This window comes from Pteropus medius, unplaced genomic scaffold (genome assembly GCF_902729225.1).
Source record: "Pteropus medius unplaced genomic scaffold, Ma_sr-lr_union100, whole genome shotgun sequence".
Taxonomy (NCBI): Eukaryota; Metazoa; Chordata; class Mammalia; order Chiroptera; family Pteropodidae; genus Pteropus; species Pteropus medius.
Genome location: NW_024349802.1, coordinates 18657010 through 18669301, shown reverse-complemented (window position 1 = coordinate 18669301; position 12292 = coordinate 18657010). Strand labels below are relative to the sequence as shown.

General features: G+C 39.9%; 1 protein-coding gene across 1 annotated transcript in view; it reads left to right on the top strand.

The window, feature by feature from the left end:
- CCDC69 (coiled-coil domain containing 69) overlaps positions 1-12292 on the top strand; it is a 31721-nt gene that overhangs the window by 16953 nt on the left and 2476 nt on the right. Inside the window, exons 3-8 of the mRNA XM_039836640.1 lie at positions 412-518; positions 1023-1110; positions 9100-9173; positions 10231-10332; positions 10798-10917; positions 11784-11881. Coding sequence (XP_039692574.1) covers positions 412-518; positions 1023-1110; positions 9100-9173; positions 10231-10332; positions 10798-10917; positions 11784-11881 — 589 coding nt within the window. The remainder of the gene's footprint in view (positions 1-411; positions 519-1022; positions 1111-9099; positions 9174-10230; positions 10333-10797; positions 10918-11783; positions 11882-12292) is intronic.

Below are 12292 nucleotides of genomic sequence, written 5' to 3'. Positions count from 1 at the left end.
CGGCTCCTGGTTGACACAAAGGTGCACACTGCCAGTTCTGTGGCTTCTTCAAGAAAAGTTAGAAGTCTTTATGAAGTAAAAATAAAAGCTGCCCAGTCATTAACTATCAGCAACTTTTTTTTTTTTTTTAATTTAGATCTTAGGGTAAATAGAACATTTTTATGGGCTGAACCTGTCCTGTGAGTTACCAGCTCTACTACAGATCCTAGGAGGTAAAATGAGACCACTGGCTCCTGCACTGAAGCCAGAGAGATTTGGGGGACTATGTCTGCAGGTTGGTCGCCAACTGAAACCATTCTTAATGTAGAGATCAGGGTTCTTGCCCCTCAGCCCCAGCCTCCCACACTCTCTCTGCTGGACCCTATTCCACTCTGCTCAGTGTGATTTATTGATGTGCTTTCTCATCTATAGCCACAACTGTCCAGCTCTGTGCATCTGAGGAGGCTGAGCAGCACCAGAAGGATCTCACCAGAATCCTCCAGCAGCACGAAGAGGACAAGAAGAAATGGACACAACAAGTAAGTTCCAACCCCTCTCTTTTCCTCCTGCTCAGCTAACTGTGCAAAATCCAAGAGTGAGGACCAACTTTCAGTTTTATTGTTGTGATATCTCTTACTCCTTTCGCCAAGAAGGGAGTCCTTTATCTGTTGAACAAATATTCATAACTACTTGCATGTAATTCATTATACTCATTACATAAAATGAAAGGTGAGAGAGGAAATGCTAACATAGGGCTTCCTACCTTGAGTGGGCATCAGGATTAGAAGACTCCTAAATCCCTTTGTGCCTAGATAATTATCTGGGAGCCCCCTCTAAGCCCTATAGAAAGCAAAGTCTGCCATGACTGCTGTGTCTCAGAGGTCTTTAGCTGTCTCTGAGCACAAGTCATTTCCATCACTCAGATGAGGGGATGGGGCTCTGATCACCAAGCTCCACAAAGCTCCAGGGGTCTGTGAGTGGATAAGTGAACTCTGCTGAACCTGTACCTACTATCTCGTCCTGCTGGGTACCCCTCCCCCTAGGTGCAGAAGGAAAGGGATCTAGAGCTTCAAGAGAAGCTGGACGAGCAGCGAAGAGTCCTGGAGGGAGAGCATGAGGCAGCCCTGCAAGGTAAGGATAGTGATGCTGCTCTAGGGGGGCATGGGAGGGCCCTCCTTCTGGTGCCATCACAGGGGCACTGCCGTTGACCCCTCCCTCCTACCTCTGGTCCACAGCACTTGGCTACTTCGGAGCTGCAGTCTATAGGTCCTTAAACTGTCTTTTGGGCCATAGCTTTAAAAGTCTGACATCATACCTTGTTTTACCTTAGTCAAGATGGTTTTTTCTTTCCATTTTAAAATTAATTCATATTCCTTAAAGGAAATTTGAAAAACCTAGACATATAGGAGAATTTTTAAATATTCATATTCCTTCCCCACTATAATGGCAGAGCTTACAATTTCTAATTAGGGTGATTATTATTTTTTTTTTTCAAAAAACTCTTTTCTCTTATATCAACAAACGTGGTCATCATAGAAAATTTAGAATCTATGGATTAAACAAAAAGATCTTAGAACATAGCAGGATCACAGACCCTGAGTTTGAATCCTAGCTCTACCACTTACCAGCTGTATAACCTTGAAGAAGTTAACCTAATTCATAGGGTCTTTACTTTAATTTTAGATAGATAGATAGATAGATAGATAGATAGATAGATAGATAGATAGAAATAATTTAGAGCAGTGCCTGATATTTTGTAAGATATTTAGCAAATAATTATTACCATTATTATTTTATTATCGAGAAAATTAAAATTGTGTACAATTCTACCCAGAACCAGTCATTGTTATTCCTTTGATATAGACCCCTTTCTTTCTCTTTCTTTTTGTCTGTTTGTATGTATAGATGTATATCTAGAATATACATCTATACGCACACACATACTTTGGCAGGGGAGGAGAGAAATCGATTTTTTAAACTTTGAATTGTATTAACAACTAGTCATAAAATTCTACAGCATAAATTTTAGTAACAACACAGCATTCCAATGTGTGCCCTGTTCATTTAACTGAGCTGTTTCAGTTAGGCATTTAGGTCCTTTCAAACTTTTGCCATTGTTTACAATAGCAAGGGTACTTACACAGTGAACCCCATTTTGTAAAATCTTGGCCACATTCATGATTTTATCATTAGAATAATGTCTTAGTAGAATTAGTGCGGCAAAGTGTGTGCATGTGTGTGTGTGTGTGTGTGTGTGTACACATTTTTTTTTGGTAAAATACACATAAGATTTACCATCAGTGACATTTAGTACATTCACAGTGCCCGGCAACCATCACTGCTATCCAGTTCCCAAACACTCTCATCACCCAAAAAGTAAACCAAATAGTCACTCCCCAGATCCCCCATTCCCCAGCCCCTGGCAACTACCATTCTGGACACTCATGTTAATGGAATCACAACCTGTGGCTCTCACTCTGGCTTCTGTCACCCAGCATGTTTCCGGAGCTCGTCCATGTTGCAGCATGCATTTGCACTCCATTCCTTTTTTATGGCTGAATAATATTCCATTATTATTGGTGTGGATACACCACACTTTGTTATCCATTCAAGAGCTGATGGAAACATGGTCTGCCTCCACCCTTGGGCCACTGTAAATAGTGCCGCCAGTACAAGCACCTGCTTGAACACCTGCTTTTCAATTCTCCCGGGCATACGCCCAGGAATAGAATTGCTGGGTCATATGGTAATTCTGTGCTTAACTTTTTTGAGAAACTGCCAAACTTTTTTCCGCAGTGGCTGCGCCACTTTGCATTCCCACCAGCAGTGCACAAGGGTTCCAGTTGTACCACATCCTTGCCAAAGCTTGTTATTTTCTGCTGTCGTTGCTATTATTGCCATCCTAGTGAGTGAGAAGTGGTATCTCGTTGTGGTTTTGATTTGCATGTCTCTAGTGACTAATTTTGCTCATCTTTTCATATGCTTGTTGGTCATTTGTATATCTTCTTTGGAAAGATATATAAGATATTTCTGGCGCTCTTGAAATTGACCTTGAAAATGTTATGCCAGTTTTCCCTTTAATCATCAGTATGTGCATGATCTTTTCCCTAAATTATTTAATCTTTTCGAAACACAGTAATGATTAATTTATATGTAAAATTTTATACCCTGTTCTTTTCATTTCACATTGTATCAAACAGGTTTCCATGGAATTATGCTGCTACTAAAATGTTTATAAAGGTTAGATCTTGATTTTTCTTATTTCCTGTGAATCTAGCCATCTAGATTTTAACTACTATGCACTCAATATCTTTTGCATAAAGATGTGCCCACATTTCACATTATGTCCTTAGATTCTCAGAAATGGAATAACTAGAACAGAGGTCTGACCAATTTTAAGAATCTTGAAACATATTGCAACATTAGCACAAAATGTTTTGATGTGGAATTGAAGCCCTTGCCTTGGGACTTTGAAGAGTTTCGTTTTAATACTAATACACCCTGTGAAACTAGGCCTGACACTTAACCTCGGTTCAGTTTCTGTCTCTCAAAATCTACCTTGAATTTCAGTTTACTTTCCATATCTCTAAAACCTGCCTTCCCTACCGTCGCATGGCTATTGTGGGAAAACAACTCTGTTCTCCAAGCTTTGCTTTAATGTTCTTTTTAGCATTATAAATATATTGATAAGAAATTTTTCCTTTTATAAAACCAGAGGAGAAGGGGCTTCCTGTCTTGAAGTCTCCTCATCAGTCAGGATTCTTTCATCGTTACTATTAAGTTGCTTGACATATATTGGGTGCTATATAAGCATGTATGAAATGAATGAATAAAAGCATTGCATGGGGGAAATATATGGGCTTTGTTTTGGGGCAATATACAAGTATACAGGGAGAGGCTAGTGGTGGTTTTTTACATTTGATGACCTTTATTGTCTTTTATTTCCTACTTTTCTTTTTCTTTTTTAAAATATCTATAGTAAAATTGACTTGTTTTGGTATACAGTTCCATAAATTCTAATACACATATAGATTCTTGAAATCATCACCATAATCTGATACAAAACAGTTCTATCACCACGAAAATATTCTCAAGCTGTCCTTTTGTACTCATATCCTCCCCTACCCCAACCCCTGGTAACCACTGAGGTGTTCCCCATCACTATAGTTTTGTATTTTTGTAGATGTTATGTAAAGAAAATAATACAATATCATTTTTTATATTGGCTTCTTTCACTCATCATGATGCCTTTGAGATTCAACCAAGTTGTCCCCTGTATCATTAGTTCATTCTTTTTCATTGCCGAGTTCTAATCCGTTGTTCACTCATTCTCTTGTGGTGGGACATTTGGGTGGTTTCCAATTTGAGGCAATTATGAATAGAGTTCTTCTAAACATTCGAGTACAGGTTTTTGTGTGGACGTAAGTTTCCATGTCTCTTAGATAAATCCAGAGGTGTGGGATTGATGGATCATATAATAAATGTATGTCTAGCTTTATGAGAAATGCCTAAACTGTTTTCTTGAGTGACTGTCATTTTACATTCCTGTCAGTAATGTGTGAGTTCCACTACTCTTTCTTGCCAACATTTGTCAGTATTTTTAATTTTAGCTGTTCTGATAGGTGTGCAGTGATATTTCCTGATGGGTTAAATTTGCATTTCAATGATATGACTAATGATGTTGAACAGCTTTTCTCATGCTCGTTTGCTATCCGTATATCCTCTGGTCAAATGTCCTTTCAAATATTTTGCCCATTTTAATTAGCTTGTTTGTTCTAAGTGTTGAGTTTTGAGAAATCTTTATATTTGTTGGATACGAATCCTTTGTATTTGCAAATCTTTTTCTCCTAATCTGAGCGTTTTTTCACTCTCTTAAGGGTGTCCTTCACAAAGCAATGCTTTTAATTTTGATAAACTCCAATTTATTATTTTTTTAATTGATTATACTATTGGTGTCATATCTAAAAACTCTGCTGAACCCCCGGTAACAAAGATCCCCTATGTTGTCTTCCAAAAGTTTTAAGTTTTAAGTTTTACAGTTAGATCTATGCTTCCTATAATCATGGGGTTTTTCTTCTTTAGTTAGTATGGTGGCGTGCATTGATTTGAGTTTTCAAATATTGCCCTCCTAGCCTTGAATTCTTGGCGTAAAACCTACTTGGTCATGGTATATTATTCTTTTTATACGTTGCTGAATTTGATTTTTTAATATTTTCCTGAACATGTTTGTCTTTATATTCATGAAGGATATTGGTCTGTAGTTTTCTCGTACCATGTGTCTGGTTTAGTCTAAGGGTAAAGATCGCCTCATGGAATGAGTTGGGAAATGTCCCCTCCTCTTATATTTCTGGAAAAGTATAAAATTGGTGTTATAGCATTTTTAAATGTTTAGTAGAATGTGCCAGTGAAACCATGTTTGGATATTTCTTTTTTAGAAAGTCTTTATAAGTTCGAAGTCTTTAATAGTTATAAGAATGTCCAGGTTGTATATTTTACCTTGGGTAAGTTTGGTAGTTGTAGTTTTTCAGGAATTGGTACATTTCAACTCAGTTGTCAAGTTTATATGCATAGAATTCTTTGTAGTAGTCTTTTAAAATTGTTTTAAATACAGATGGTATTTAAGGTATCTGTAGTGATATCCCCTCTTTGGTAATTTGTGAGTTCTCTGTTTCTCTTTGTCAGTCTTGATTGAGGTTTATCTTTTTTATGTTTGTTTTTTTTTTTTTCAAAAAAACAGCTTTTGGTTTTATTGATTTTTTTTTCCATTTTCAATTTCATTAATTTCTGTTATTTTTATTTCCTCCTTTCTGCTTACTTGTTTTATATGTAGTTAGCTCCTCTTTTTCTGATTTCTTAAACTAGAAGCCCAGATTAGGGATTTGAGATCTCTTTCCTTTTCTAACATAAAGACTTAGTGCCATAAATTTCCCCCTAAGTACTACTGCATTATCTACAAATTGACATTTTGTATTTTTATTTTATTTCAGTTCAAAATATTTTCTAATTTTTCTTGAGACTTCCTCTTTGGCTCATTGGTATTTAGAAGTGCATTTCCTGCAAAATGTTTGGAGATTTTCCAGTTTCCTTTCTATTACTGATTTCTACTTTGACTCCGTTATGATCAAGAACATTTTTTATATTTTGCTCCTTTTATTATTTGTTAGGATTTGCTTTATGACTCAGGATATGGTTTATCTTGTGAATGTTTCACATGCACTTGGATGTGTATTCTGCTATTGTTAGGCTGAGTACTTCATAAATAAATCAAATCAAATTGATCGATGGTCTTGCTCAGTTCTACTTTATTCTTACTGATTTTCTGCTTATTTTTCTACTGAATACTGAGGAGTGTTGAAGTCACCAACTAAAATTGCGCATTTATACATTTCTCCTTTCTGTTCTGTCAGTATTTGCTTTGTATGTTTTGAAGAACCATTGTTAGGTGTATGAACATTTAGGATTTGTTACCTCTTCTTGGAGAATTGACCCCTTTATCATTAGTAATGTACTTCATCCTTGATAATCTCCCTTATTCTTAAATGTACTTCATCTGAGAATGGTATAGCCTCTATAGTTTCTTTTGATTAATTTTGCTTTTCCATTCTTTTACTTTTAAATAACATCTATTTAAAGTGGATTAATTATAAATGGCACATAGCTGGGGGTTTTTTATCCATTCAGATAGACTCTGTCTTTTATTTGGTCTGTTTAAATCATTTAATTTAATGGTATTGATATGATTGAATTTAGGTCTGTCATTTTGGTATTTGTTTTCTGTCTATTCTGGTTTTTTATCCTCTATTTTTGTTTTTCTGCTTTCTTTTGGAGTATTCGAACATTTCTTAGTGTTCCATTTTAACTTACTATTGTCTCTTTTACTATATCTCTTTGTGTGCATGTGTGTATAATCATTGCTCTAGAATTACAATATATTTAACAGCCTGCTCAAACTAATACTTTACCACTTCAAGTAGAATGTTAAAACCTTACCATCAATGTAAGTTCCTCTCTCCGCCCGCCCACCCCACCCCCGCCTTTTTTTTGTGCTTGTCTTATGTCTTACAGCTACGTGCACTGAATACCAGGCAATGTTATAACTTTTGCTTTTAACCATCGATCATATTTTAAAGAGCTCAAGGGAAGAAGGATAGTCCATTATATTTACCCAGGTATTTACCAGTTCTGTTTCTCCTCCTGTACTCCTGAAGTTCCAAGTTTTCCTCTGGTATCATTTGCCTTCTGTCTGAAGAATTTCTCGCAGAAATTCTTTTAGAATGTGTGCCGGTGGTGAATTCTTTTAGTATTCTTTCACCTGAGAATGTCTCTATTTCACCTTCTTTCCTGAAGGATGTTTTCACCAGATATAGGGTTCTGGATTTACGGTCCTTTTATTTCAGCAGTTTCAAATGTTCCTATTCCTTCTGGTCACCAAGAATTCTAATGAGAAATCCACAGTCATTCCAATTGTTTCCTCTAAGTAATACACTATTTTTCCCTGGTTTCATTCCAAATATTTTCTGTCTCATTAGTTTTCAACAATCATGTGTCTGGGTGTGGATTTCTTTGGGTTTTCTTTGTTTGGGGCTCAGTGAATATCTTTAATCTGTAGGTTTATGGTTTGCCAGACTTGGGAAGCATTCATCCATTCTTTCTTTAAATTGTTTTTCTGCACTGCGCTCTTTCTGAGATTCTGATGACACAAACGTTAGACATTTGGGGATTGTCTTAAAGGTCCCAGAGGCTCCTTCATGGAGCACTTAAAAAACATCTGCCTTAATGTCTCTGTTAATAATTCCAGCATCTGTGGCATTTCGGTGATGGCCTCTGTTGAATTTCTTTTCTCAGGCAAGTTGAGATTTTTCCCACTACTTTGTATGCCAAGTATTTGGGATTCCATGCTGGGCCATTATGGATTTATATGCTGAGCAATTTTGTATTATACCCTGGACATTTTGGATATTCGAATATATGAGATTCTAGGTCTTGTTTAAATCTACTGGTTCAGTGGTACTTCAAATTCAGTGGTACTTCTTGCTCAGTCTTCCTGCTACCATTTAGTTTTCAGAGTCTGAAAATAGCTGTTGCATTTATTCTCTCCAGGTTTTTTTATAGCTACATTCAGTAAGACAGACTAGATGGAGTAGCAGTGTACTTTCTCCATCTTACCTGAAATCAGAACCTGTGTTGATATGCAAATTAGGCCCATAATTTTTAAAAATTAAGACTGTAATTTTTATATAGCTGATCTTATCAATTTTTGACAGCTATATCACATTCATATTCGTGGACATTCTATGTCTCTGGGCACACTGTGACAGAGGCCCCTTGTACACCTGACCCTTTGGTTATATTAAAATTTTCTGTCCTCTCTATCCTATTTCTCATCCTACCACTTGTTAGTAATTTCCATGTTATCTTCTTTCAGTTGTGACAAGGTTGGCATTTTCCAGAAGGAACTTTGTAGAGGAGGTGGGATGAAAAATATAACTGTATTGATTTGGGAAATGATAAATCCTGCTCTGCACCACACTGCCCCGCCTGGCGAGCCCTTGCATGCCCTTTTCTCACCCCTCAACTAGGCCAGGCTTATCGACCCGTTTCACAGCTGAGGTAATAGGACTTCTAGATATTTCAAGTGATCTCCTCTAAGTTTCTCAGTTTTGAAGAAGCAAAATCAGGACCAGGTAGATTTTCTGGCACCAAGTCTGATGTACTTACTGCAGTTTTGTGCCACGGTTTGGCAACTAATGATTTTATGATTTGACTAACCCGGCTTACAAAATTGGCCCTATGCATTTTCCACATTGTGCTATGGTCTAAGATGAATGAACTTGCTGCAACATCTTCGTATTTTAGTCTCAGCAAGATGTGGGTGGCACCCACAATCTGGTATAGTTCACAGTTCCAGGGTATAATTCGTTTCCATTTCCATGAGCTTTTATTAAATATCTACTGTATTTCCGGCACAGTGCCAAGCCCCCAAGATGGATAAATAAGAGCATTCCCAGACTCCTGGCCTCTGTGGGTACCTGGCTTCTCTGGGCCTCATGGGTTCTGCCAGAAGGCTTTAGGGTAAAGCATCTGGCTGTCTGAGCTCACAGAGGTCCTCTTTCTCTACAGTCCTCCGGGCTTCATATGAGCAAGAGAAAGAAGCCCTTACCCACTCCTTCCAGGAGGCCAAGACGGCCCTGCAGGTGAGAGGGGCTGGGCCATGTCAGTCTCTGTGAGTGTAGGGGAGGACCTGTCAGAAAGCAGCACGGAGCGTCAAGCAGTCCAAGCTGATGGCCTCTACCTAGGTATGAGGGACAGAGATGATTTCTTTCCATGTATACAGGCCCCTTGATGTGGCAACCAGGCTATTAGCTCAGGAGGACTGGGTTTGAGATTAGGGTTGGTGTAGTTTTCCAAGGACTGCTAGGAGGATCTTGGAGACCTCATAAGCTTGGTTGCTACAGTGTGATTAGGCTGGCGAGTGGATGCACAGAGAAGCATGAAAGAAGGCATCTGACCCAATGTGATTGGTCAGGAATTTCCTAAAGGTGGTGAGACGTAAACTAGAACCTGAAGAATGGGTTGGGATTCTTCAGATGAAGAAGGATATGAAGGGTGCTGTAGGCAGTGGGGAAAAACAGTATATTTAAAGGCGCAGAGGAAAGGGGAAAAATATGGAATACCTGTGGAACTGAATGAAGCCCAAGATGCCTGGGGTGTAAAATATGAGTGGGGGAGAGAGCTGAGGCAAGAGAAGTAGGCAAGGGCCAAATGCGGAGAGCCCGTAAGCTATATTAAAGGGTTGCACTCTATCCTAAAGGCAATGGGCAAGGTTAGGGTGGAGGAATTTCTCGGCAGGGAAAAACTATGGAGACAAGAAGGCACCTTGCAGTTGGAGGAGTGATGTGATATTTGCCTGCAGGAGAAGGTGTGGAGAGACGAGCAGTGAGAGATGAGACTGGGGAAGTGTCTTGAGACCAGTTCGTTTGTATTCTGAATGTGGACCAAACACCAGCCTTGAATACCAGGGCAGTCATTGTCCCCCAAGGCTATGGAGAGTTGTTAAAGGGTTTAGAATAAGAGGTGGGACTGGTATATTTGAAGCAGTGGTTGAAGTGGTTTAAGCCTGCATTGTTGGTTAGGGTAGAGCAAAATCTGGCTGAAGAACCCAAAACTGATACTTCTCTGGAATGTGGAGAAGTTTACCTACAGCCTTTACCAACCAGGCTTTGATCATCTCTTTCCTGCTCCCTTCTCCAGGAGACCATTGATGGACTGACCTCACAGCTGGAGACCTTCCAGGCCAAGATGAAGAGAGTAGAGGAGTCCATTCTGAGCCAAGACTACAAAAAGCACATCAAGGTAGGCGACAGTACACCTGGGGGCCTTTCCTTCTGGAATTGCCAGGAAGGCCAGGGTCTGGGCAACAAGAAAGGTCAGTCCCTCTTCAAGGATAAGGCTCAGGCCTGACACTCTTACCTTCACAACAGACTGGAAGAAATAGGGTCCCCATGTCACTAAGGGGAAAAGTAAGGCTCAGAGAGAGGCATGTGGGATAGTAAAGTGCTCAGGCTTGGGATTCAGCAGGAACTAGATGCAAACAGCAAACCTACCATTTAGCAATAAGCCATGGTTTCCTCATCTGTGATGCCTCGGGGTGTAATTAGGATAGAATGAGATAGAGCATATTAAGCATTGACCACAGGCCAAGAAAGGGATGTGACTTCCTAAGTCAAACAGTAAATTGGAGGGAGAATGGGGAGGAGGGATGTAGCCCGTGCCCCTCTGTCTGCTGGTCTGACGAAGTCACTCTATGTCCCCGTCTAGGATTACGGGAGCCCCAGTCAGTTCTGGGAGCAGGAGCTGGAGAGCTTGCACTTTGTCATCGAGATGAAGAATGAGCGTATTCATGAGCTAGACAAGCGGCTGATCCTCATGGAAACAGTGGTGCGTGGGTTGAAGTGGCTGGGGGGATGCGGCCTCAGGCTTCTGCTTTCTGGGTATTTCCTCTGTCAGATGTGCAAAGGGTAGGTTCTTTGATGAGGCTCCCACCAGCTTTGACCTGCCACCCATGCTGGCCCTTGAGATAGCTGAGCCTGGTCTGCGGCCAATGTGGGTCAAGCAGTGGCTCCTTGTCATCTGGGACCTGTACTTCTCTTGGCCACTAATGTTGCTATAACTTGGGTGACATCAGAGCAGTTAGCCTGGCTAATTAGGAGGGGCTGGCAGATGTCACATGTCAGGCAGGGGCTGAGGAAGACTGAAAAATAAGACAGATATGGGAGACTAGAGTCAGCAAGGACAGGCCTGGGGAGCGGCAGGCATTGAGGACACAATTGGCTTTGTCTCCAGAAGGAAGGCCTTGGAAGCCAAGGGTTGAATCTGAACAGAGATTATGTTGCTCTGGAAGAAGTCTCAAAGGTCCTTTGTGTGCCACACAATCAGACCATCTCAAATGTTCTCAATAAATTTTGTTCAACCATTTCTATGGCATAGCATAACAGACATACTTTTATTTATATGTATCTTTTCTCTTATGAACTGATAGGGATACTGGATGGTAGTGGCTGTATTCTTTTATCTTTTTTTTTTTTTTAACATTCTCATGTGGCCAGATCAAAAGTTGGCAGCTCTCTGTTCACTCCTTAGTTGTTGTTGTTTTTTTTTTTAAGTCATCTTATTGCTCTATGAAATGTAACATTTGGTCTAGAATGAAGCAGTGTTTTCAGTGACCACAGATAAGAGAGAGGTGACCGCATGCATTGTACCATGTGAATTTGGTAGCTTTCAGAGCTCATTCTAATTTGTTACAGAAAGAAAAAAACCTGATGTTGGAGGAGAAAATCACCACCCTCCAGCAGGAGAACGAGGACCTCCACGTCCGAGGCCGCAACCAGGTGGTTGTGTCAAGGTAGCTGGCCCCCTGCTTCCTTTCCTCCGTCCCCACCCTTTTCGCCAAAATCTCCAGTTTAGAGTCCGAGAGAAGCCCGGGAAATGGATTCACAGGTGGGCCCAGCCCTATCCTAGGAACCTGGCTCCTCTTTTGTTAGGAGTCGGGTGTCCCTAGGGACCAGCTCTTCCTGGAAGCCTAAATCAAAGGCCCTGATTAGTATCTGTTTGTCCCCATCCTGGCTGAGTGGGCTCCATGGGGAAGCCCAATCTGGGAAGAGAAAACAGGAACTTATAACTCAAGAGGCCGAAAGAGTGAATGAATGTATATGAATGAATCAGTTCTAAGGGCTTAGTAAATGAGAGCTAATATCATGTGTCAGACATAATTTGTTGAATACTTTACATATGATCTAATCCTCATAATTAATCT